The 23,431-nt window shown below is 44.8% G+C and overlaps 1 protein-coding gene across 2 annotated transcripts; it reads left to right on the top strand.

Moving 5' to 3' along the window:
• Positions 1 to 1,747: 1,747 nt before the first annotated feature.
• On the top strand, positions 1,748 to 21,509 carry LOC139392175 (transcription factor Sp4-like). Of its 2 annotated transcripts, none has more exons than XM_071139951.1 (14): positions 1,748 to 2,293; positions 2,640 to 2,710; positions 6,696 to 6,773; positions 10,248 to 10,541; positions 11,192 to 11,364; positions 12,694 to 13,204; positions 13,358 to 13,432; positions 13,649 to 13,726; positions 13,796 to 13,876; positions 14,109 to 14,373; positions 14,826 to 15,024; positions 15,199 to 15,266; positions 16,788 to 16,919; positions 18,431 to 21,509. In XM_071139951.1, exons 1-14 carry the CDS (start codon positions 2,287 to 2,289, stop codon positions 18,700 to 18,702), a joined length of 2,304 nt encoding a protein of 767 aa, XP_070996052.1. In that variant the 5' UTR covers positions 1,748 to 2,286; the 3' UTR covers positions 18,703 to 21,509. The 2 variants fall into 2 exon arrangements, with proteins under 2 accessions (XP_070996052.1, XP_070996053.1); XM_071139952.1 differs by having other exon boundaries at positions 1,780 to 2,293; positions 10,254 to 10,541.
• Positions 21,510 to 23,431: the final 1,922 nt, after the last annotated feature.

Genomic DNA, 23,431 nt, shown 5'->3' with positions numbered 1-23,431 from the left:
GATGAATAGATGTAATCCTTAATGGCTGTAGTAGCAGTTTGGGGTTTGGATAGATGTAATCCTTAATGGCTGTGGTAGCAGTTTGGGGTTTGGATAGATGAATAGATGTAATCCTTAATGGCTGTGGTAGCAGTTTGGGGTTTGGATAGATGAATAGATGTAATCCTTAATGGCTGTGGTAGCAGTTTGGGTCATCTAGCACAGGAGGTTGGTGGCAGCTTAATAACAGACCGGAGCGGAATCGGGATTATCAAATGCATGAAACACATGGTTTCCATGGTTTCCAGGTGTTTGATGCCATTCCTTTTGCTCTGTTCCAGCCATTATCATGAGCTGGAACACATTATCCTCCCCTCAGCAGCCTCCTGTGGCATCTAGATAGTTGGATGTAATCCTTGAGGGGTAGTGAAGTGAAGCACATTCAAGGGGAATGGGGGGGGGGGGGGGGTTGTTGTAGGATAATGAGAGTGCGCTAACAATCAGATACATTCCCGGTGTTGGGTTTAAACTGAGTTGAGTGTACGGGAGGGGGTTGTGTGTGTGTGTGTGTGTGTGTGTGTGTGTGTGTGTGTGTGCGCGCGCGACTTTTGGTAAATCCGTGGACCCTGTTATACACATCAGTTATAATAGCTGTTCCACAGATCAAATGAGAGACAGACCGGTGTGAGCGAGACTGATCCTAATAAGGGAGAACTTATGAAACAGAAAGAGAGAGATACTGATTAACATACAGAGGGAGAGAGACCAAGACTGGCCCTTATGAAATGGGGAGAAATACTGACCTGTATAATAAGAGAGAAGGAGAGGGCGAAAGACATCCTTATGATAGAGAGAAGGAGACAGAGACTGGCCCTTATAAACTGAGGTGGAAACTGAGCTGCACTTCCTAACCTCCTGCCAAATGTATGACCATATTAGAGACACATATTTCCCTCAGATTACACAGACCCACAAATAATTTGAAAACAAATCCAATTTTGATAAACTCCTATATCTATGGGGTGAAATTCCACAGTGTGACATCACAGCAGCAAGATGTGTGACCTGTTGCCACAAGAAAAGGCCAAACAGTGAAGAACAAACACCATTGTAAATACAACCTATATTTATATTGATTTAATTTCCCTTTAAGCTATTCACACATCGTTATAACACAGTACATTGCCATAACATGACATTTAAAATGTCGATTATTTTGAAACTTTTGTGTATTGTTTACTGTTAATTTTTTGTTTATTTCACTTTCTTTGGAACTGTTGACATGTTTCCCATGCCAATAAAGCCCTTGGAATTGAATTGAGAAGCTCTTGTAAAAAAGAGGACGGAATAACCTGCACCAGCCCAACGCTGCTGTTACCACTAGATAGCACAGCCACAAATTTAAAACGGGCTACATTGTAAAAATGAATGAAAATAAAATGAAAATGTGCTTTTGGGTCTTACGTTTAGGGTTAGTCATTAGGGTTAGTCATACGGTTCGCGGTGTGGATATAGTTAGGTTTAAAGTCTGATTTTAAGAAGAACAATTTTAGAAATAGGCGGGGTTTAGGACTGTGTGGCTGTGTTAACTAGTGACGAGCCAACCCAGCTGACCGCAAAGCAGGCTGGAAGATGGAGTCCCCGCCGCCATAACACATTTTGAAGGCGAGGCTTCGCCAAATACAACTCCCATCTCAACCCTCGCAGACCGAGTATGCCATCCAATCTGAATATGTGGGAGGAGCACACCGCCCACAAAAAGCCACAGATATCTGTCTCCAGATGCAATTATACAGTGCTACTATAAAGAATGGACATAAAATAGTGCTATTTATAAGGGGTGTTTTTGCATGAAGATCGTTGGAAAGGCTTGTTCTAGGCTACTTAGCGACAGAAACAGCAGCGGCAGAAAGAGAGGCGAGAGAGAGAGGGGTGTTGGGTAAATGAAAGTGGGTGGGCCTAACGCGAACACACACTACCAACTTCGATCAGGATACATTTATGCAAACACTTGATTTTTCTTCTTCCGTTAACCGAATTTTACGCGCGACGGTCGTTAAAGTGTGTTTTCGGTTGGTTTTGAGGGGCTTCGGGCGCGGACAACGGACTCTTCCCCGTTATAACGGGAGGTTTGATTGTTGCTCGAGCTTGGTACCGCCCTTCCTGGCGGGTGGGTGGTTTCGGTGCTAACCGGAGCGACGCCACAGCCCCAGCGCGAGCCATTCGCGGAGAAAATAGGCCGTCCTTCCCCGGTGCTTCAGCCGGCCTTTCTCCCGTAGCCTCTCCTCTCCGATTTATGAATGCGTTATGAGTGGTAGGTACCCTCCCCCTCTCTTGTCCGTCTCCACCCTCGATCCCTCTCTTTCTGCGCACGTAGCCTGCCTGATATCCAGAATAACCCCTAAATAAGAGACAATAGCCTACATGTTTCATTGTAATACAGTCTCTAATAAGGTTCCGATCACTGCATATGCCTTTAGGGTCAGGAGTTTAACCATATGGTGCAACTACACTGTTATAAAACCACGTGCAGGGAAATAACGGCATGGTATATCCCTTCACTCACAGTGTTATTGATAAAGGTGATCACTGATCACTCAGTCCTCGAGTGACAGTCTTTTGATTGTTGATCAAGTATTGTCTGATTTGATGGTTCTCAGATCAGAAGACTGAAGTGTCAGGATCAGAAGAAGGGAAACCAGGCAAGAAAGTCAAACGTTCCGGATCACAGGTAGACTGGACCCCGCCCCCAGACACATACACACCACTTCCGGGTTCTGTATAGAGGCCAAGTTCAGAGGATTGCACAATGTCTTTCAACACCAATAATGGACTTGTGTCATTGCCTCAATGTCTATGAAATATGCATATTACTGTATAAGAGTGAATATGTATTTTATATTTTTCAGAGCATTTCCGTAGCATGTGTTCTGGCAGGGTTTGACTCTAGTGTTGATGAAGACTTCTGTAGCTTCTGTGAAAAAACAACACTAGCTGTCTACAGACAGATTTCTAGGTGTGCTGTGCATGTGTGTGACATTAAATATTTGCCCACGACCTAGTTCCTTTTCTCTGAGAGAGAGAGTGAGAGGGCGGAGAGAGAGAGAGGGAGGCATCTCTTCCGCTGCTCTGAGAGAACAGAGAAATGTGGCTCTCACACCCACACACTCACTTCCTGTTATACTACCCACTTCTTTTGCCTATTGCTCTCTACTGTCTCTCTCTTCTCTCTCTCTGTCTCTTCTCTCTCTCTGTCTCTTCTCTCTACTGTCTGTCTCTTCTCTCGACTGTCTCTGTCTTTTCTCTCTCTACTGTCTCTCTCTTCTCTCTCTCTCTGTCTCTTCTCTCTCTCTGTCTCTTCTCTCTACTGTCTGCCTCTTCTCTCTCTGTCTCTGTCTCTTCTCTCTACTGTCTCTGTCTCTTCTCTCTACTGTCTCTGTCTCTTCTCTCTCACTGTCTCTTCTGTCTCTACTGTCTCTTCTCTCTACTGTCTCTGTCTCTTCTCTCTTCTCTGTCTCTGTCTCTTCTCTCTCTACTGTCTCTGTCTCTTCTCTCTACTGTCTCTGTCTCTTCTGTCTCTGTCTCTTCTCTCTACTGTCTGTCTCTTCTGTCTCTACTGTCTCTGTCTCTTCTCTCTACTGTCTCTTCTCTCTCTACTGTCTCTGTCTCTTCTCTCTCTCTGTCTCTACTGTCTCTTCTCTGTCTCTTCTCTCTACTGTCTCTGTCTCTTCTCTCTCTACTGTCTCTCTCTTCTCTCTCTCTGTCTCTTCTCTCTCTCTGTCTCTTCTCTCTACTGTCTCTGTCTCTTCTCTCTCTACTGTCTCTCTCTTCTCTCTCTTTGTCTCTTCTCTCTCTCTGTCTCTTCTCTCTACTGTCTGCCTCTTCTCTCTCTCTGTCTCTGTCTCTTCTCTCTACTGTCTCTGTCTCTTCTCTCTCGCTGTCTCTTCTGTCTCTACTGTCTCTTCTCTCTACTGTCTCTGTCTCTTCTCTGTCTCTGTCTCTTCTCTCTCTGCTGTCTCTGTCTCTTCTCTCTACTGTCTCTGTCTCTTCTGTCTCTACTGTCTCTGTCTCTTCTCTCTACTGTCTCTTCTCTCTCTACTGTCTCTGTCTCTTCTCTCTCTCTGTCTCTACTGTCTCTTCTCTGTCTCTTCTCTCTACTGTCTCTTCTCTCTCTACTGTCTCTTCTCTCTCTACTGTCTCTGTCTCTTCTCTCTCTGTCTCTTCTCTCTCTACTGTCTCTGTCTCTTCTCTCTACTGTCTCTGTCTCTTCTCTCTACTGTCTCTGTCTTTTCTCGCTCTACTGTCTCTCTCTTCTCTCTCTGTCTCTTCTCTGTCTCTTCTCTCTCTACTGTCTCTGTCTCTTCTCTCTCTACTGCCTCTCTCTTCTCTCTCTTCTCTCTCTCTGTCTCTTCTCTCTCTCTGTCTCTTCTCTCTACTGTCTGCCTCTTCTCTCTCTACTGTCTCTGTCTCTTCTCTCTACTGTCTCTGTCTCTTCTCTCTACTGTCTCTGTCTCTTCTCTCTACTGTCTCTGTCTCTTCTCTCTCTACTGTCTCTGTCTCTTCTCTGTCTCTGTCTCTCCTCTCTACTGTCTCTGTCTCTTCTCTCTCTACTGTCTCTGTCTCTTCTCTCTACTGTCTCTGTCTCTTCTCTCTACTGTCTCTGTCTCTTCTCTCTCTACAGTCTCTGTCTCTTCTCTCTACTGTCTCTGTCTCTTCTCTGTCTCTGTCTCTTCTCTCTACTGTCTCTGTCTCTTCTGTCTCTGTCTCTGTCTCTTCTCTCTACTGTCGCTGTCTCTTCTGTCTCTACTGTCTCTTCTCTCTACTGTCTCTGTCTCTTCTCTGTCTCTTCTCTCTACTGTCTCTGTCTCTTCTCTCTACTGTCTCTGTCTCTTCTCTCTACTGTCTCTGTCTCTTCTCTCTACTGTCTCTGTCTCTTCTCTCTACTGTCTCTGTCTCTTCTCTCTACTGTCTCTGTCTCTTCTCTCTACTGTCTCTGTCTCTTCTCTCTACTGTCTCTGTCTCTTCTCTCTACTGTCTCTGTCTCTTCTCTCTCTACTGTCTCTGTCTCTTCTCTCTACTGTCTCTGTCTCTTCTCTCTACTGTCTCTGTCTCTTCTCTGTCTCTGTCTCTTCTCTCTACTGTCTCTGTCTCTTCTCTGTCTCTTCTCTGTCTCTGTCTCTTCTCTCTACTGTCTCTTCTCTCTCTACTGTGTCTGTCTCTTCTCTCTCTCTGTCTCTTCTGTCTCTACTGTGTCTGTCTCTTCTCTCTACTGTCTCTCTCTTCTCTCTCTCTGTCTCTGTCTCTTCTCTCTACTGTCTCTTCTCTCTCTCTGTCTCTTCTCTCTACTGTCTCTGTCTCTTCTCTCTACTGTCTCTCTCTTCTCTCTACTGTCTCTTCTCTCTCTCTGTCTCTTTTGTCTCTACTGTCTCTGTCTCTTCTCTCTACTGTCTCTGTCTCTTCTCTCTCTCTGTCTCTTCTGTCTCTACTGTCTCTGTCTCTTCTCTCTACTGTCTCTGTCTCTTCTCTCTACTGTCTCTGTCTCTTCTCTCTCTCTGTCTCTTCTGTCTCTACTGTCTCTGTCTCTTCTCTCTACTGTCTCTGTCTCTTCTCTCTCTCTGTCTCTTCTGTCTCTACTGTCTCTGTCTCTTCTCTCTACTGTCTCTGTCTCTTCTCTCTCTCTGTCTCTTCTCTCTACTGTCTCTGTCTCTTCTCTCTACTGTCTCTGCCTCTTCTCTCTACTCTCTCTTCTCTCTCTGTCTCTTCTCTCTCTCTGTCTCTCTCTAATGTCTCTCTCTCTGTCTCTCTCTTCTCTCTCTGTCTCTTCTCTCTCTCTGTCTCTTCTCTCTCTCTCTGTCTCTCTCTGTCTCTTCTCTCTCTGTGTCTCTCTCAATTCAATTATGGGCTTTATTGGCATGGGAAACATATGTTTACGTTGCCAAAGCAAGTGAAATAGATAATAAACAAGTGTTTGTTCTTCACTGGTTGCCCTTTTATTGTGGAAAGAGGTCACAAATATTGCTGCTGTGATGTCACACTGTGGTATTTCACCTAGTAGATATGGGAGTTAATCAAAATTGGATTTGTTTTTTGAATTCTTTATGGGTCTGTGTAATCCATCTCATTTTGTGGGCAGTGTGCACATAGCCTGCCTTCTCTTGAGAGCCAGGTCTACCTTTCTCAATAGCAAGGCTATGCTCACTGAGTCTGTACATAGTCAAAGATTTCCTTAAATTTGGGTCAGTCACTGTGGTCAGGTCTTCTGCCATAATGGACTCTCTGATTAGGGCCAGAAAGCATTCCAGTTTGCAAAGTTTTTTTGGTTAATTCTTTACAATGTAATTCTCTTGTTGTTTTCTCATGATTTGTTTGGGTCTAATTGTGTTGCTGTCCTGGGGTTCTGTGGGGTCTATTTGTCTTTGTGAACAAAGGACCAGCTTGCTGAGGGGACTCTTCTCCAGGTTCATGTCCCTGTAGGTGATGGCTTTGTTATGGAAGGTTTGGGAATCGCTTCCTTTTAGGTCTTTGTAGAATTTTACAGCTATTTTCTGGATGTTGATCTCTCTCTCTCTCTCTCTGTCTCTGTCTCTGTCTCTCTCTCTCTCTCTCTCTCTGTCAATCTTTGTATGTTCTCTGTGTATGAATGTGCGTTATATTTGTTAATTCCTCCTTATCTCTCTCTCTCTGTGTGTGTGTGTGTGTGTGTGTGTTCTCCCTAGGATTCCCAGACGTCTCCTCTAGCCCTGCTGGCTGCAACCTGCAGTAAGATAGGAGTTCAGGGAGGAGTGGAGGGACAGGTGGTTAAATGCATGATAATAATATTTGTATTGAATATGTACAGTGCCTTCAGAGAGTATTCATTCCCCTTGATTTATTCCACATTTTGTTGTGTTACAGCCTCACTTCAAAATGCATTTAATTGACTTGTTTTCTCACCCAATCTACACACAATACCCCATAATGACAAAGTGAAAACATGGTTTTAGAAATGTTTGCAAATGTATAGAATGTGAAATACATAAAAATCTAATTTACACACATGTTAGAATCACCTTTGGCAGCAATTACAGCTGCAAGTACTTCTGGGTAAGTCTCTAAGAGCTTTGCACACCTGAAGTGGGCAATATTTGCCCATTATTCTTCAAAACATTATTCAAGCTCTGTCAAATTGGTTGTTGATCATTGCTAGACAACCATTTTTTTGTCTTGCCATATATCTTCAGCAGAGTTAAGTCAAAACTGTAACTCGGCCACTCAGGAACATTCACTGTCTTCTTGGTAAGCAACTCCAGTGTAGATTTGGTCTTGTGTTTTAGGTTATTGTCCTGCTGAAAAGTGAATTCATCTCCCAGTGTCTGTTGGGAAGTAGACTGAACCAGGTTTTCCTCTAGGAGTTTGCCTGTGCTTAGCTCTATTACATTAATTTCTTTATCCTGAAATACTCCCCAGTCCTTGACGATTACAAGCATACCCATAACATGATGCAGCCACCACTATGCTTGAACATTTGGAGAGTGGTACTCAGTAATGTGTGTGTTGGGTTTGCCCAAAACAAAACACTTTGTATTCAGGACAAAAAATTGAATTGCTTTGCCACATTTTCTGCAGTATTACTTTAGTGCAATGTTGCAAACAGGATGCATGTTTTGAAATATTTGTGCTCTGTACAGGTTTCCTTCTTCACTCTGTCAATTAGGTTAGTGTTGTGGAGTAACTACAATGTTGTTGATCCATCCTCAGTTTTCTATCGCAGCCATTAAACTGTGTAACTGTTTTAAAGTCACCTTTGACCTCATGGTGAAATCCCTGAGCAGTTTCCTCCCTATCATGCAACTGAGTTAGGAAGGACCCCTGTATCTTTGTAGTGACTGGGTGTATTGATACACCATCCAGAGCTTAATTAATAACTTCACTATGCTCAAAGGGGTATTCAATGTCTGCTTTTTAAAGGTTTACCCATCTAGCAATAGGTGCCCTTCTTTGTAAAACATTAGAAAACTTCCCTGGTCTTTGTGGTTGAATCTGTGTTTGAAATTCACTGCTTGACAGAGGGACCTTTATAGATGTATGTGTGGGGTACAGAGATGAGGTAGTCATTCAAAAATCATTATTGCACTCACAGTGATACCATGCAACTAATGTGACCTATTAAGCAAATTTGTACTCCTGAACTTATTTATGCTTGCCTTAACAAAGAGGTTGAATACTTATTGACTCAAGACATTTAAGATTTTTTTTAAATGAATTTGTAAACATTTTGAAAAACAATTCCACTTTGACATTACGGGGTATTGTGACAAAAAAATATCTTAATTGAATAAATTTTTTATTCAGGCTGTAACACAACAAAATGTTGAAAAGGTCAAAGGGCGTGAATACTTTCTGAAAGCTCTGTAACTGTACTTGTTGATGGAAATGTAAGGTCTATAATAATAATAACTTATAAAGGCTTTTACATGCGAACAGGTTCCAAGGCATTATACAGTGCCTTGCGAAAGTATTCGGCCCCCTTGAACTTTGCGACCTTTTGCCACATTTCAGGCTTCAAACATAAAGATATAAAACTGTATTTTTTTTGTGAAGAATCAACAACAAGTGGGACACAATCATGAAGTGGAACGACATTTATTGGATATTTCAAACTTTTTTAACAAATTTAAAAACTGAAAAATTGGGCGTGCAAAATTATTCAGCCCCCTTAAGTTAATACTTTGTAGCGCCACCTTTTGCTGCGATTACAGCTGTAAGTCGCTTGGGGTATGTCTCTATCAGTTTTGCACATCGAGAGACTGACATTTTTTCCCATTCCTCCTTGCAAAACAGCTCGAGCTCAGTGAGGTTGGATGGAGAGCATTTGTGAACAGCAGTTTTCAGTTCTTTCCACAGATTCTCGATTGGATTCAGGTCTGGACTTTGACTTGGCCATTCTAACACCTGGATATGTTTATTTTTGAACCATTCCATTGTAGATTTTGCTTTATGTTTTGGATCATTGTCTTGTTGGAAGACAAATCTCCGTCCCAGTCTCAGGTCTTTTGCAGACTCCATCAGGTTTTCCTCCAGAATGGTCCTGTATTTGGCTCCATCCATCTTCCCATCAATTTTAACCATCTTCCCTGTCCCTGCTGAAGAAAAGCAGGCCCAAACCATGATGCTGCCACCACCATGTTTGACAGTGGGGATGGTGTGTTCAGGGTGATGAGCTGTGTTGCTTTTACGCCAAACATAACGTTTTGCATTGTTGCCAAAAAGTTCAATTTTGGTTTCATCTGACCAGAGCACCTTCTTCCACATGTTTGGTGTGTCTCCCAGGTGGCTTGTGGCAAACTTTAAACAACACTTTTTATGGATATCTTTAAGAAATGGCTTTCTTCTTGCCACTCTTCCATAAAGGCCAGATTTGTGCAATATACGACTGATTGTTGTCCTATGGACAGAGTCTCCCACCTCAGCTGTAGATCTCTGCAGTTCATCCAGAGTGATCATGGGCCTCTTGGCTGCATCTCTGATCAGTCTTCTCCTTGTATGAGCTGAACGTTTAGAGGGACGGCCAGGTCTTGGTAGATTTGCAGTGGTCTGATACTCCTTCCATTTCAATATTATCGCTTGCACAGTGCTCTTTGGGATGTTTAAAGCTTGGGAAATCTTTTTGTATCCAAATCCGTCTTTAAACTTCTTCACAACAGTATCTCGGACCTGCCTGGTGTGTTCCTTGTTCTTCATGATGCTCTCTGCGCTTTTAACCGACCTCTGAGACTATCACAGTGCAGGTGCATTTATACGGAGACTTGATTACACACAGGTGGATTGTATTTATCATCATTAGTCATTTAGGTCAACATTGGATCATTCAGAGATCCTCACTGAACTTCTGGAGAGAGTTTGCTGCACTGAAAGTAAAGGGGCTGAATAATTTTGCACGCCCAATTTTTCAGTTTTTGATTTGTTAAAAAAGTTTGAAATATCCAATAAATGTCGTTCCACTTCATGATTGTGTCCCATTTGTTGTTGATTCTTCACAAAAAAATATGGTTTTATATCTTTATGTTGAAGCCGGAAATGTGGCAAAAGGTCGCAAAGTTCAAGGGGGCCGAATACTTTCGCAAGGCACTGTACCTGCAGACTTTCAGTGTCTCTGTGTTGAATGGGCTTCCAGGTGAAGGGTGGCCAGATACATCTATACCCGGGAATCAGACTTAAGTTCCTACTTTTGTACCTTTGTTCAATGACGTTTTCTTATTCTTTTATTTATGGTTTATGTTTATTTGCAGGTGCAGGGTGGACAGTTCCAGGGTCATATAGTTGTCGACGCAGCAGGTAATCAGACTCTGGTTCAGCAGCAGATGGAACTGGTTCCTGCCCAGTTCACTGGAAACGGCTGGCAGATCATTACTACTGCTCCCCAAATGGCCAAGGACACTGCCAATCAACCCGTCGCCGTGACCCTGGCCACCACTTCAGCCAATGACAGTGCCCCGGCAGGCCGTAAGATGAAGGCTGTGGGCGGGACTAACACCGTAGCAGCCAATCAGCAGGTGCAGCAGCAGCAGTTCCAGATCATCCAGGTGTGTGCGCGCGATTGAGTGTATAGAAGGGAATGTTAGGGCCTCCCGGGTGGCGCAGTGGTTAAGGGCTAGCTGTGCCACCAGAGACTCTGGGTTCGCGCCCAGGCTCTGCCGCTACCGGGAGGTCCGTGGGGCGACGCACAATTGGCCTAGCGTCGTCCGGGTTAGGGAGGGTTTGGCCGGTAGGGATATCCTTGTCTCGTCGCGCACCAGCGACTCCTGTGGCGGGCCGGGCGCAGTGCACGCTAACCAAGGTCGCCAGGTGCACGTTGTTTCCTCCGACACATTGGTGCGGCTGGCTTACGGGTTGGATGTGCGCTGTGTTAAGAAGCAGTGCGGCTTGGTTGGGTTGTGTATCGGAGGACGCATGACTTTCAACCTTCGTCTCTCCCGAGCCCGTACGGGAGTTGTAGCGATGAGACAAGATAGTAGCTACTAACAATTGGATACCACGAAATTGGGGAGAAAAAGAGGGTACAATTTCAAAAAATAAGAAGGGAATGTTGTCTGACTGAGAATTCTTGTCCTATAACTTATAATTGTCTTTTTCTTAGACACTATGTGTTGTACTATATCTGTGTTAGCGTTCAGAACATGGCCACCTAATGCCACAGTTTTTATGTCATGTTAATGTTTTGGTCCCTGTCCAGGTGCAAAACATGCCGTCGTCTGGGGGTGGGGTCCAATACCAGGTGATCCCCCACCTGCAGACGGCCGACGGCCAACAGATCCACATCAGCCCCCAGACTGCATCCCTGGGGGGCCAACAGATCCACATCAGCCCCCAGACTGCATCCCTGGGCGGGCAGCACATTCACATCAGGTGGGTGGCAGCTGGTCTAGTGCAGTGGTTCTCAAAACTCTCCTCAGGGACCCCCAGATGTTTCACATGTATGTTGTAGCCCTGAACGAACTCACCTGATTCACTTGGTCAACTCACCTGATTCACCTGGTCAACCCTCCTGATGCACCTAGTCAAGGGCTTGATGATTAGTTGACCAGTTTAATCAGGTGAGCTAGCTGTGGAATAGTTAAAATACATGGAGCGGCTGAGGGTCCCTGAGTCGAGGTTTGAAAATCCCTGGTCTAGAGATTAGAGAGGTGGTCTAGAGGTTAGAGAGGTGGTAGACAGGTGGTCTAGAGGTTAGAGAGGTGGTCTAGAGGTTAGAGAGGTGGTAGACAGGTGGTCTAGAGGTTGGAGAGGTGGTCTAGAGGTTAGAGATGTGGTAGACAGGTGGTCTAGAGATTAGACAGGTGGTCTGGAGGTTAGACAGGTGGTCTAGAGGTTAGACAGGTGGTCTAGAGGTTAGACAGGTGGTAGACAGGCGGTCTAGAGGTTAGACAGGTGGTCTAGAGGTTAGAGAGATGGTAGATAGGTGGTAGACAGGCGGTCTAGAGGTTAGACAGGTGGTAGACAGGTGGTCTAGAGGTTAGAGAGGTGGTCTAGAGGTTAGACAGGTGGTCTAGAGGTTAGACAGGTGGTAGACAGGTGGTCTAGAGGTTAGAGAGGTGGTCTAGAGGTTAGAGAGGTGGTCTAGAGGTTAGAGAGGTGGTCTAGAGGTTAGACAGGTGGTCTAGAGGTTAGACAGGCGGTCTGGAGGTTAGAGAGGCGGTCTGGAGGTTAGAGAGGCGGTCTGAAGGTTAGAGAGGCGGTCTAGAGGTTAGAGAGGCGGTCTAGAGGTTAGAGAGGTTAGACAGGCGGTCTAGAGGTTAGACAGGTGGTAGACAGGCGGTCTAGAGGTTAGACAGGTGGTAGACAGGCGGTCTAGAGGTTAGACAGGTGGTAGACAGGATGTCTAGAGGTTAGACAGGTGGTAGACAGGCGGTCTAGAGGTTAGACAGGTGGTAGACAGACGGTCTAGAGGTTAGACGGGCGGTCTAGAGGGTAGACAGGTGGTAGACAAGATGTCTAGAGGTTAGACAGGTGGTAGACAGGCGGTCTAGAGGTTAGACAGGTGGTACACAGGATGTCTAGAGGTTAGACAGGCGGTCTAGAGGGTAGACAGGTGGTAGACAGACGGTCTAGAGGTTAGACGGGCGGTCTAGAGGGTAGACAGGTGGTAGACAGACGGTCTAGAGGTTAGACGGGCGCTTTGGGCCATAAAACAACGTTTTTAGATGGAAACAGATGAAGTTATTCTATTCTATTCAGTCCGGCCCAGGGGGGTCTACCAGAGCAGGTCCAGCTGATCCAGAACCAATCCCAGACCCAGGCAATCCTACAGCCAGCCAATCAGCAAGCCATCCTCACTAGTTCAGCCAATCAGACGTTGCAGCTTCGTTCCGCCCAGTCCTTCCCGTTGCAGATGCAGACCTTACAGGGCTCCCAGACCCAGGTCATGACTACAGTACCCATAAACATCGGCGGTATGACCCTCGCCCTGCCGGTCATGAATAATTTAGCAGGGGGCGGAGCCGTGCAGCTTGTCCAATCAGCCGATGGCAGCTTTACCGTAGCTAACGGCAACCAGCTTGTAACGACAACTGCAGCGGCGGTGTCCGGGGCAGTTACTGTTACCGGGTCGTCTGGTGGTACTATAACAACTGTTGCCGGGGGGGATGGAGCGTCGACAGACGGAACACAGCTGAGTTCTGTAGCCGGGTCGGACGGCGGTACGGAGAGAGACACACAGAACCAACCCAGCGACCAGGACTCTCAGATGGTATGTGTGTTTGCGTGACTAAACATCTGTGATGTAAAGGGATTTATTGATTGATCGTTTGGTTGATTAATTAATGTATTGATTGATTGTTTGGTTGATTAATTAATGTATTGATTGGTTGATTAGTTGTTTGGTTGGTTGCTTGATTGACAGGTCCAGAGCCAGGCCAACGGACTGCAGGTCCAATCAGATCCTCCAGGGACCATCCAGCAGGTCATCGTGGGACAGGTGGGTTCTACTCCTCTTATTTGACCTTTAACCTTCTATTCTACTTTATTCTACTCTACTCTATTCTACTCTTCTCTACTCTATTCCACTCTATTCCATTCTACTATATTCTACTCTACTATATTCTACTCTATTCTACTCTATTCTATTCAAGTATGATATGGGAATATACTATAATAAATTATATTCTAAGTAGTTGTTATTACCATTGTCCAGATGGGCAACCAGTTGTTGCAGCAGATCCAGATTCAGCCACAGCAGATCACTCAGGCCCAGATCCAGCCACAGAACCAGGTAATACACACACACACACACACTGTGAATCCGCAGAAAGTGTGTAAACTCTGTGTTTGTTTCTACCAGTTCCAGGGCCAGCAGATCCAAACCTTTCAGTTAGGACCAGGCGGGACCCTACAGCCCATACAAGCCTTCCAGAACCAACAGGTAACTAGCCAGCTGCTCCCTCTTCTCTTTCTTAGTTGCTTCATTCCCACTCCTTTGTACCTGGGGATTTGAGGGATATTTTGGGGCAGTAAATTACGGACATGATAAATAAATCTGAAAGCTTATTTTTCTTATATCGTCATTGATTTGAATTGAATTTCTGAATGATTGTAATGTGAGTTTTATTGATTTTGAATTGAATTTCCTATTTGTATTCATTGATTTCCTCCAGGTTCTGATCCGAACCCCAACCCTCTCTCCGTCGGGTCAGATCACGTGGCAGACCCTGCAGCTCCCGGGGGGAATGTCTGTGCCCCAGCAGCTGACCCTGGCCCCTGTGGGCGGGGGGGGATTCATGCAGCTGGGGGGGGCTCCCCTGACGCTGAGCGCAGCCCAGATCAACCCTGGGTCGGGGGTGCAGACAGTCAGCATTGCCGGGCTGGGCACCACTGGGGTACAGATGCAGGGGGTACCCCTCACCTTCACTGGACTACAGGGTAAAAACACAGAGAGAGACAGAGACACACACAGAGAGAGGGAGAGAGACACAGAGAGAGAGAGAGAGAGAGACAAAGCCAGACAGACAGAGAGAGGGAGAGTGCCAGACAGACAGAGAGAGAGAGAGAGCCAGACAGACAGAGAAAGAGAGAGAGACAGACAGACAGACAGACAGACATATTCCACCATACTGTATTCTACTCTACTGTATTCCACTCTACTGTATTCCACCCTACTGTATTCCACCCTACTGTATTCCACCCTACTGTATTCCACCTTACTGTATTCCACTCTACTGTATTCTATTCCACTCTACTGTATTCCACCCTACTGTATTCCACCCTACTGTATTCCACCTTACTGTATTCCACCTAACTGTATTCCACCCTACTGTATTCCACCTTACTGTATTCCATTCTACTGTATTCTACTCCACTCTACACTCCACCAGGTCAGCCGCAGGGTCAGGAGGGAGGAGTTAAGGTCGAGCCATCCCCGGTGACGGTAACCGCGGGTAACGTTGCGGGGTCATCGCTTAGTCCAGACCAGATGGGTTCTGTCCAGAGTTCATCAGACCAGGAAGGACCGCCCAGCAAGAGGCTTCGCAGGGTGGCGTGCTCCTGTCCGAACTGTAGGGCCGGAGAGGGGAGGTACATGTGTATGCACACACACACTCATACACACACACACACTCACACACACACCCATACACACACCCATACACACACCCATACACACACTCTTACTCTCTATCTCTGACTGTGTGTGTGTGTGTGTGTGTGTGTGTGTGTGTGTGTGTGTGTGTGTGTGTGTGTGTTTTGCAGGACCATTGGAGACCCATCTAAGAAGAAGCAACATGTGTGTCACATGGAGGGCTGTGGAAAGGTTTACGGTAAGACCAGTCTATACTGTGGAAAGGTTTACGGTAAGACCAGTTTATACTGTGGAAAGGTTTACGGTAAGACCAGTCTGAACTCTGGAAAGGTCTACGGTAAGACCAGTCTGTACTGTGGAAAGGTTTACGGTAAGACCAGTCTGTACTGTGGAAAGGTTTACGGTAAGACCAGTCTGTACTGTGGAAAGGTTTACGGTAAGACCAGTCTATACTGTGGAAATGTTTACGGTAAGACCAGTCTGTACTGTGGAAAGGTTTACGGTAAGACCAGTCTATACTGTGGAAAGGTTTACGGTAAGACCAGTCTATACTGTGGAAAGGTCTACGGTAAGATCAGTCTGTACTGTGGAAAGGTTTACGGTAAGACCAGTCTGTACTGTGGAAAGGTTTACGGTAAGACCATCTATACTGTGGAAATGTTTACGGTAAGACCATCTATACTGTGGAAAGGTTTACGGTAAGACCAGTCTATACTGTGGAAAGTCTACGGTAAGTATTTGGTCACCTACAAACAAGCAAGATTTCTGGCTCTCACAGACCTGTAACTTCTTCTTTAAGAGGCTCCTCTGTCCTCCGCTCGTTACCTGTATTAAATGGCACCTGTTTGAACTTGTTAAAATGATCACAAGAACGGTGAGCAAAAATCCCAGAACCACACGGGGGGACCTAGTGAATGATCTGCAGAGAGCTGGGACCAAAGTAACAAAGCCTACCATCAGCAAGGGCATTGAAGATGAAACGTGGCTGGGTCTTTCAGCATGACAATGATCCCAAACACACCGCCCGGGCAACAAAGGAGTGGCTTCGTAAAGAAGCATTTCAAGGTCCTGAAGTGGCCTAGCCAGTCTCCAGATCTCAACCCCATAGAAAATCTTTGGAGGGAGTTGAAAGTCCGTGTTGCCCAGCAAACGTTTGACCTCTGTCATTGCCAACAAAGGGTATATAACAAAGTATTGAGATAGACTTTTGTTATTGACCAAATACTTATTTTCCACCATAATTTGCAAATAAATTCATTAACAATCCTACAATGTGATTTTGTGGATTTTTTTTTCTAATTTTGTCTGTCATAGTTGAAGTGTACCTATGATGAAAATTACAGGCCTCTCTCATATTTTTAAGTGGGAGAACTTGCACAATTGGTGGCTGACTAAATACTTTTTTGCCCCACTGTAAACCCACTGCCAGTTGTGGAACCCTGCTGTAGAAAAGAGACTTCCTAGTTTAAACTGTAGAAAAGAGACTTCCTAGTTTAAACTGTAGAAAAGAGACTTCCTAGTTTAAACTGTAGAAAAGAGACTTCCTAGTTTAAACTGTAGAAAAGAGACTTCCTAGTTTAAACTGTAGAAAATAAACTTCCTAGTTTAAACTGTAGAAAAGAGACTTCCTAGTTGATACTGTAGAAAATATAGATTTACCCGTTTATACTCTAGAAAGAGACTTCCTAGTTTATACTGTAGAAAATAGAGGTTTACCAGTCTATGAAGAAAAATAATGTCGTAATGTTTTATCTATCAGGTAAGACCAGTCACCTGAGAGCTCACCTCCGCTGGCACACAGGAGAAAGACCCTTCGTCTGCAACTGGATCTTCTGTGGCAAGAGGTTCACACGCTCGGACGAACTGCAGAGACACAGACGGACACACACAGGTACACACACAGGTAGACACACAGAAACACACACAGGTACACACACAGATACACACACAGGTACACACACAGTTACACACACAGGTACACACACAGGTACACACAGACGGACACACACAGGTACATACACAGGTATGTCCTGTGTCCAATGTTCCGGCACTGAGCAAATGTCAGGTCTGCTGAGCACAAACTTGAACGCTGTGAAAAATTCTGTACAACTTTTGGTGAGCGGTTGAACACTGAGGCTGTTCCTGCTTTAAGTTACAGTAATAACAGTAATACAGTAATAAAATTAATTACAGTAATAGCAGTAATTACAGTAATAGCAGTAATAACAGTAATATCAGTAATAACAGTAATAACAGTAATACAGTAATAACAGTAATTGCAGTAATTACAGTAATAACAGTATAACAGTAATTACAGTAATAGCAGTAATACAGTAATAGCAGTAATTACAGTAATAACAGTAATAACAGTAATAACAGTAATACAGTAATTACAGTAATAGCAGTAATTACAGTAATAACAGTATAACAGTAATAGCAGTAATACAGTAATAACAATAATACAGTAATTACAGTAATAGCAGTAATGCAGTAATGCAGTAATACAGTAATTGCAGTAATTACAGTAATAATAACAGTATAACAGTAATTACAGTAATAATAACAGTATAACAGTAATACAGTAATAACAGTAATACCGTAATAATAGTAATACAATAATAACAGTAAATACAGTAATAACAGTGGTCAAGTAGGCTGCTGTGGCTATCTGATCATGATGTAGGCCTACCAGAGTGGCCTACCATCACAAACAATGGAGAAAACGCATCCCGTAACATACACACATATATATATTTATTTTTTAAATATATATTTGTATTTTTCCCCCTTTTTTTCTCCCCAATTACGATCTTGTCTCATCGCTGCAACTCCCCAAGGGGTTTGGGAGGCAAAGGTCGAGTCATACGTCCTCCAAAACATGACCTTAACACCCGCCCGCTTAACCCGGAAGCCAGCCGCACCAATGTGTCGGAGGAAACACTGTTTAACTGACGACGAAGTCAGCCTGCAGGCGCCCGGCCCACCACAAGGAGTCGCTAGAGCGCCAAACCCTTCCCTAGCCCGGACAACGCTGGGCCAACTGCGCCGTCCTATGGGACTTCCGATCACGGCCGGGTTGTGATTCAACCCGGGATCAAACCCAGGTCTGTAGTGCGACCTTAGACCGCTGCGCCACTTGGGAGGCCCATCCCATAACATTTTAACATGGAAATAGCTGTTCTGTCATTCAGCCGACAGTAGCAGCCAATGTGTGTTATTCAATGCAGTCCTACATTCCATGAGACCTTTGAAATAAAACATGCAGGACTTGACATGAACCTGTTCATCCACTTGTCCTTCAGACAAGGAGGCTGAACATGTTCTATGATACAAGAAGCCACTTTACAAAACAAAACGCCTCATTGTTCCCATGTCATTTATGTCTTTCTCCACATCCTCCAGGAGAGAAGAGGTTTGAGTGTCCAGAGTGCAGTAAGCGTTTCATGCGTAGCGACCATCTCTCCAAACACATCAAAACCCACCTGAACAAGAAGGGAGGGGCTTCTCTCGCCATCATCACCACCGACGACATGGAAAATTCTAACCAGGGCTTAGGCTCCTCCCCTCGCATCGTAACTATGGCGACGCTCTCCCAGGACTCCGCCCCCGCCACGCCAACAACCTCCTCGCCGAATCAAATGGAGGGAGAAGAGGAGGAAGAGGAGGAGTTTTGAGTAGTGCCCAGTGACCACTTCCTGTGAAAGGAAGAAGCAGGGAGGGCTGACTTCCAGGTTGGTCTCCATGGTTACGCCGTGGCGGTCAGGTGGTAGATAATTTTTATTATTATTTGTTTGTTTTGAAACGGACTCAAACAGAAGAGAAATATGACTGACTGAAAATGACAAACAGACAGAGAAATCTGAATCTAAACTAATAATTGAGTCCAACAACAGTCTAAAGGTGTGAATTTGTAGAAGGGTGTTTAATAACAGAACAGAGGTCAGGAGAAAAGGCACATCTGAACTCGCACTCTATCCCCTATATAGTGCACTACTTTTGGCCAGAGCCTTCTGAGTAGTTTGTTATGTTAGGAAGAGGGTGTCATTTTGGATAGGTTCATTAGACTAGCACAAAACAGTTGTAAAACATCAAGAAGAGACATTGGATGTGTCCCAAATGGCCAGGGTAACATTTGGAACGCCAACAATCTCTATGCACAAAGATGTTCTGTAACTATGGTGATGAGGATGATGATGACACATGATATGTGGCATGGTCTAGACTGTTGACAGACAGGTGAGAGGAGCTGGGGGGTGTGTGTGTGTGTGTGTGTGTGTGTGTGTGTGTGTGTGTGTTTCAACAGGACTATAGTTCTAGTAAAGAAGATCTGATAAACAGAAGAAAGACAATACAAGGAGGAATAGACTTCTATAAGAGTAGAAATAAGCAGATTTATAAATGATGCATTCCTAGAAAGAAACGCTTGGCATTCTAAATATTTGTTTCTATAAAACTACCAATCAAGCTTTCTTTCTCCCAACAGGCTGTTTACTGAAAGCAATACTATAAGACAATCCTAGTGAAACCATGTTTACATTAAAGAGAGGAAAAGGAAAGGTTTATTTTGGTATGAAACAGCCAGTCAGCTCACAGCGTTCAAGGTATACTGACGCCATCATACACAACGGCGTGACTTCCTGCTCGATGATGTCATATTGCTGAGTGCACCTTTTAAGATGTAGCTCTGCCAGGATTGGTGGGTGGGTAGGACAGTGTCAGTAAGCAGCGCTTATGTCAAAACACTGTTCCCCCCCCCCCCCCCCCATCCCGTTAAGAATAGTGATGTGACTCAATCATTGGACCTTAATACATGTAGAAACTCGTAGAAAAGATCGATGTCTGAGATCAATGAGATACATTCCAGTATTGAGACACATTCCAGATACACTACATGACTAAAAGTATGTGGACACCTGCTCGTCGAACATCTCCTTCCAAAATCCTGGGCTTTAATATGGAGTTGGTCCCTCTTTGCTGCTATAACAGCCTCCACTCTTCTGGAAAGGCTTTCCACTAGATGTTGGAACATCGCTGCGGGGACTTGCTTCCATTCAGCCACAAGAGCATTGGTGAGGTTGGGCACTGATGTTGGGCGATTAGGCCTGGCTAGCAGTCGGCGTTCCAAAGGTGTTCGATGGGGTTGATGTCAGGGCTCTGTGCAGGGCAGTCAAGTTGGCGGTGCCGTTCTGTGAGTTTGTGTGGCCTACCACTTTGCCGCTGAGCCGTTGTTTCTCCTAGACATTTCCACTTCACAATAACAGCACCTACAGTTGACCGGGGCAGCTCTAGCAGGGCAGACATTTGACATACTGACTTGTTGGAAAGGTAGCATCCTATGACGGTGCCACGTTGAAAGTCACTGAGCTCTTCAGTAAAGCCATTCTACTGTCAACATTTGTCTATGGGAGATTGCATGGTTGTGTGCTCGATTTAATAAACCTGTCAGCAACGGGTGTGGCTGAAATAGCCCGAATCCACTAATTTGAACGGGTGTCCACATACTTTTGTATTAATATAGTGTATCTATTAGTCCTATTTCAAGTCATTAGAGATAATCCATTAACAGTAACAGAGTTCCAGTGTGATTTGACGTTGGCGCTGCTTCCTCGGCATTGCGAAGGCCCCCTGTGTGTGAGTCCTGGTACTACGCCTTAACACAAGCAGTACATACCCCCCCCCATGCTCACTTCTGCTTTCTGTGTGATGGACAGAGAGAGGACGCAGGAAGACCAGGGGTGATGGAGGAGAAAGAAGGGGGTTGTGGGAGGTGGGTAATTCGTAATTCTATTTGTTTTTTGACATATTTCTGGTGATGTTGGTCTATGTTAATGTCGGTGCGTACATATTTTGTTCTCACATTTTTTGGGGGGGTGGGAGTCTTTTTATTTTCTAACCCCCCCCCCCCCCCCCCCCCCCCCCCCCCCAGTATGTTCTGACACAGATGATTACTGTGTACAGCTAATTTATTATTCGCCCTGTGTTAATATCTGCCTTTTGCTGGAGTGTAATTGTAACCTACGCATTGATCAGAGGTATGTGTAGCATGCTGTGTTTCAATGCTGTTTTCTCTTCTTTTTATTTATTTTAAACTTATTTTTTTCTACGTCCAACTACTCCCCGTCATTTCTACTACTTTCTCGCGCCATAATATGTTTAAAAAAAAAAAAAGATTAAAGTTAAAAAAAAGAATAATAATGAAATGGTTTATATACCAAACAGACGTGGATGTTTTTGGTAATATTTTGTGTGACAACCAGTCTTCTTTAATATTTTCTAGTGACATCTCATTTGTATAATGTTTTTCTAAGCTGTTGGATCTCGATGCCTCCAAGGCTGCAGGTTCTTCACTGTTGATATTCTAGTGATATTGTATTGACATTTTTAAATCAACTTTGTACAAAACATGTTACGTGACTGGGATTTAAAGTAGTGAAAAGAGAACAAAAATGACTTTGCTTGCATAACATTTAAAATAAAGTGATTAAAATCAGTCTCAACCTGTCTCTCTCACTCCTAACTCTGTGTGTGTGTGGGGGTGCGTGGGTGGTCTGTTGGGACATGTAGTGACACTGACCTCTTGCTATGAAATTGCTCTGATACCACTTGAAAATAAAAAGGGACTTGGGCTCTCTCTCTTCCCTCTCTTCCCTATCTCTCTTCCCTCCCTTCCCTATCTCTCTTCCCTGCCTTCCCTATCTCTCTTCCCACCCTTCCCTATATCTCTCTTCCCACCCTTCCCTATCTCTCTTCCCTCCCTTCCCTATCTCTCTTCCCTCCCTTCCCTATCTCTCTTCCCTCCCTTCCCTATCTCTCTTCTCTCTCTTCCCTATATCTCTCTTCCCTCCCTTCCCTATCTCTCTTCCCTCCCTTCCCTATCTCTCTTCCCTCCCTTCCCTCTCTCTCTTCTCTATATCTCTCTTCCCTCCCTTCCCTATCTCTCTTCCCTCCCTTCCCTATCTCTCTTCCCTCCCTTCCCTATCTCTCTTCCCTCCCTTTCCTATCTCTCTTCCCTCCCTTCCCTATCTCTTCTCTCTCTTCCCTATATCTCTCTTCCCTACCTTCTCTATCTCTCTTCCCTCCCTTCCCTATCTCTCTTCCCTTCCCTATCTCTCTCCCCTCCCTTCCCTATCTCTCTCCCCTCCCTTCCCTATCTCTCTCCCTTCCCTATCTCTCTTCCCTCCCTTCCCTATCTCTCTCCCCTCCCTTCCCTATCTCTCTTCATGTCACCTGTTGTGTGTATGTACTGACAGGTATGTGTAACTGATAGATGCAAACACACTACATGTTAATGTTATTCAATGTATGTAAATTGTACATTATTTTGTCTGTAATGTGTTTTTGGTTACGTGTCGGCCCCCAGTAAGTCTAACTGTCACCATTGGCGTCGGCTAATAGGGATCCTAATAAAATCTAATGAAATAAAATCTCAGTTGTGTTGTGAATGTGGTAGTAGTGAAGTCTAGTCTAAGCTTGTGATGATCGTCACGGAGACTTGTATTTTCAAATTGTCCTCTCTACACACACACACACACACACACCTGCGGTGCCCTAGAAACATGTTGGCTGGTGTGTACTCTGTAATTACCTCGGAAGCCCAACCTCCTCTGCACAGAGGGGGTTGCTAGGCAACGACGGCAGGCCAGAGGCGTGGCTGGTTGTGTCTGTCTGTGTGAGTGTGCGTGCGTGTGCAGGCGTAGCTGGTTGTGTGTGTGTGTGTGTGTAGAGGAAAAAACACACAAACTATATAGGAATAGAAAAGACAACGTTTTCCTGTTTCATTGCTGTGCATCAACTTTATCTTGTAAAATATTACAGTACATCTGGGGGGGTACGTGCACTGAGGGTACAAAACATTAGGAACACTTTCCTAATATTGAGTTGTCCTCAGAACAGCCTCAATTCATCGGGGCATGGACTCCACAAGGTGTCAAAAGCGTTCCACAGGGATACTGGCCCATGTTGACTCCAATGGTTCCCCACTGTTGTGTCAAGTTGGCTGGATGTCCTTTGGGTGGGGGACCACAGGAAACTGTTGAGCGTGGAAAAACCCAGCAGCATTGCAGTTCTTGACACACTCAAACCTGTGCGCCAGGCACTTAATACCATACCCTGTTAAAAGGTACTTAAATATTTAGTCTTGCCCATTCACCCTCTGAAAGGCACACATACACAATCATGTCTCAATTGCCTCAAGGCTTAAAAATCCTTCTTTAACCAGTCTCCTCCCCTTCATCTACACTGATTGAAGTGGATTTAACAGGTGACATCAATAAGGGAACATAGCTTTCACCTGGTCAGTCTATGTCATGGAAAGAGCAAGTGTTCATAATGTTTGTGTATTTCACTAATGAACTCAATCACTGGATACTTCACTAATGAGCCAAATAACACACCCGAGGTTAT

The sequence above is a fragment of the Oncorhynchus clarkii genome, chromosome 32 (assembly GCF_045791955.1).
Source record: "Oncorhynchus clarkii lewisi isolate Uvic-CL-2024 chromosome 32, UVic_Ocla_1.0, whole genome shotgun sequence".
Lineage (NCBI taxonomy): Eukaryota > Metazoa > Chordata > Actinopteri > Salmoniformes > Salmonidae > Oncorhynchus > Oncorhynchus clarkii.
The sequence above is the reverse complement of the archived record's forward strand: the minus strand, read 5'-3'. Positions and strand labels throughout refer to the sequence as shown.

What these genes read in the sequence shown, in the direction of transcription:
- LOC139392175 (XM_071139951.1), top strand. An exon ending in GGGCAGCACATTCACATCAG is followed by an intron (nt 11,365 to 12,693) that starts GTGGGTGGCAGC and finishes TATTCTATTCAG; the next exon opens with TCCGGCCCAGGGGGGTCTAC. An exon ending in CACCTTCACTGGACTACAGG is followed by an intron (nt 14,374 to 14,825) that starts GTAAAAACACAG and finishes ACACTCCACCAG; the next exon opens with GTCAGCCGCAGGGTCAGGAG.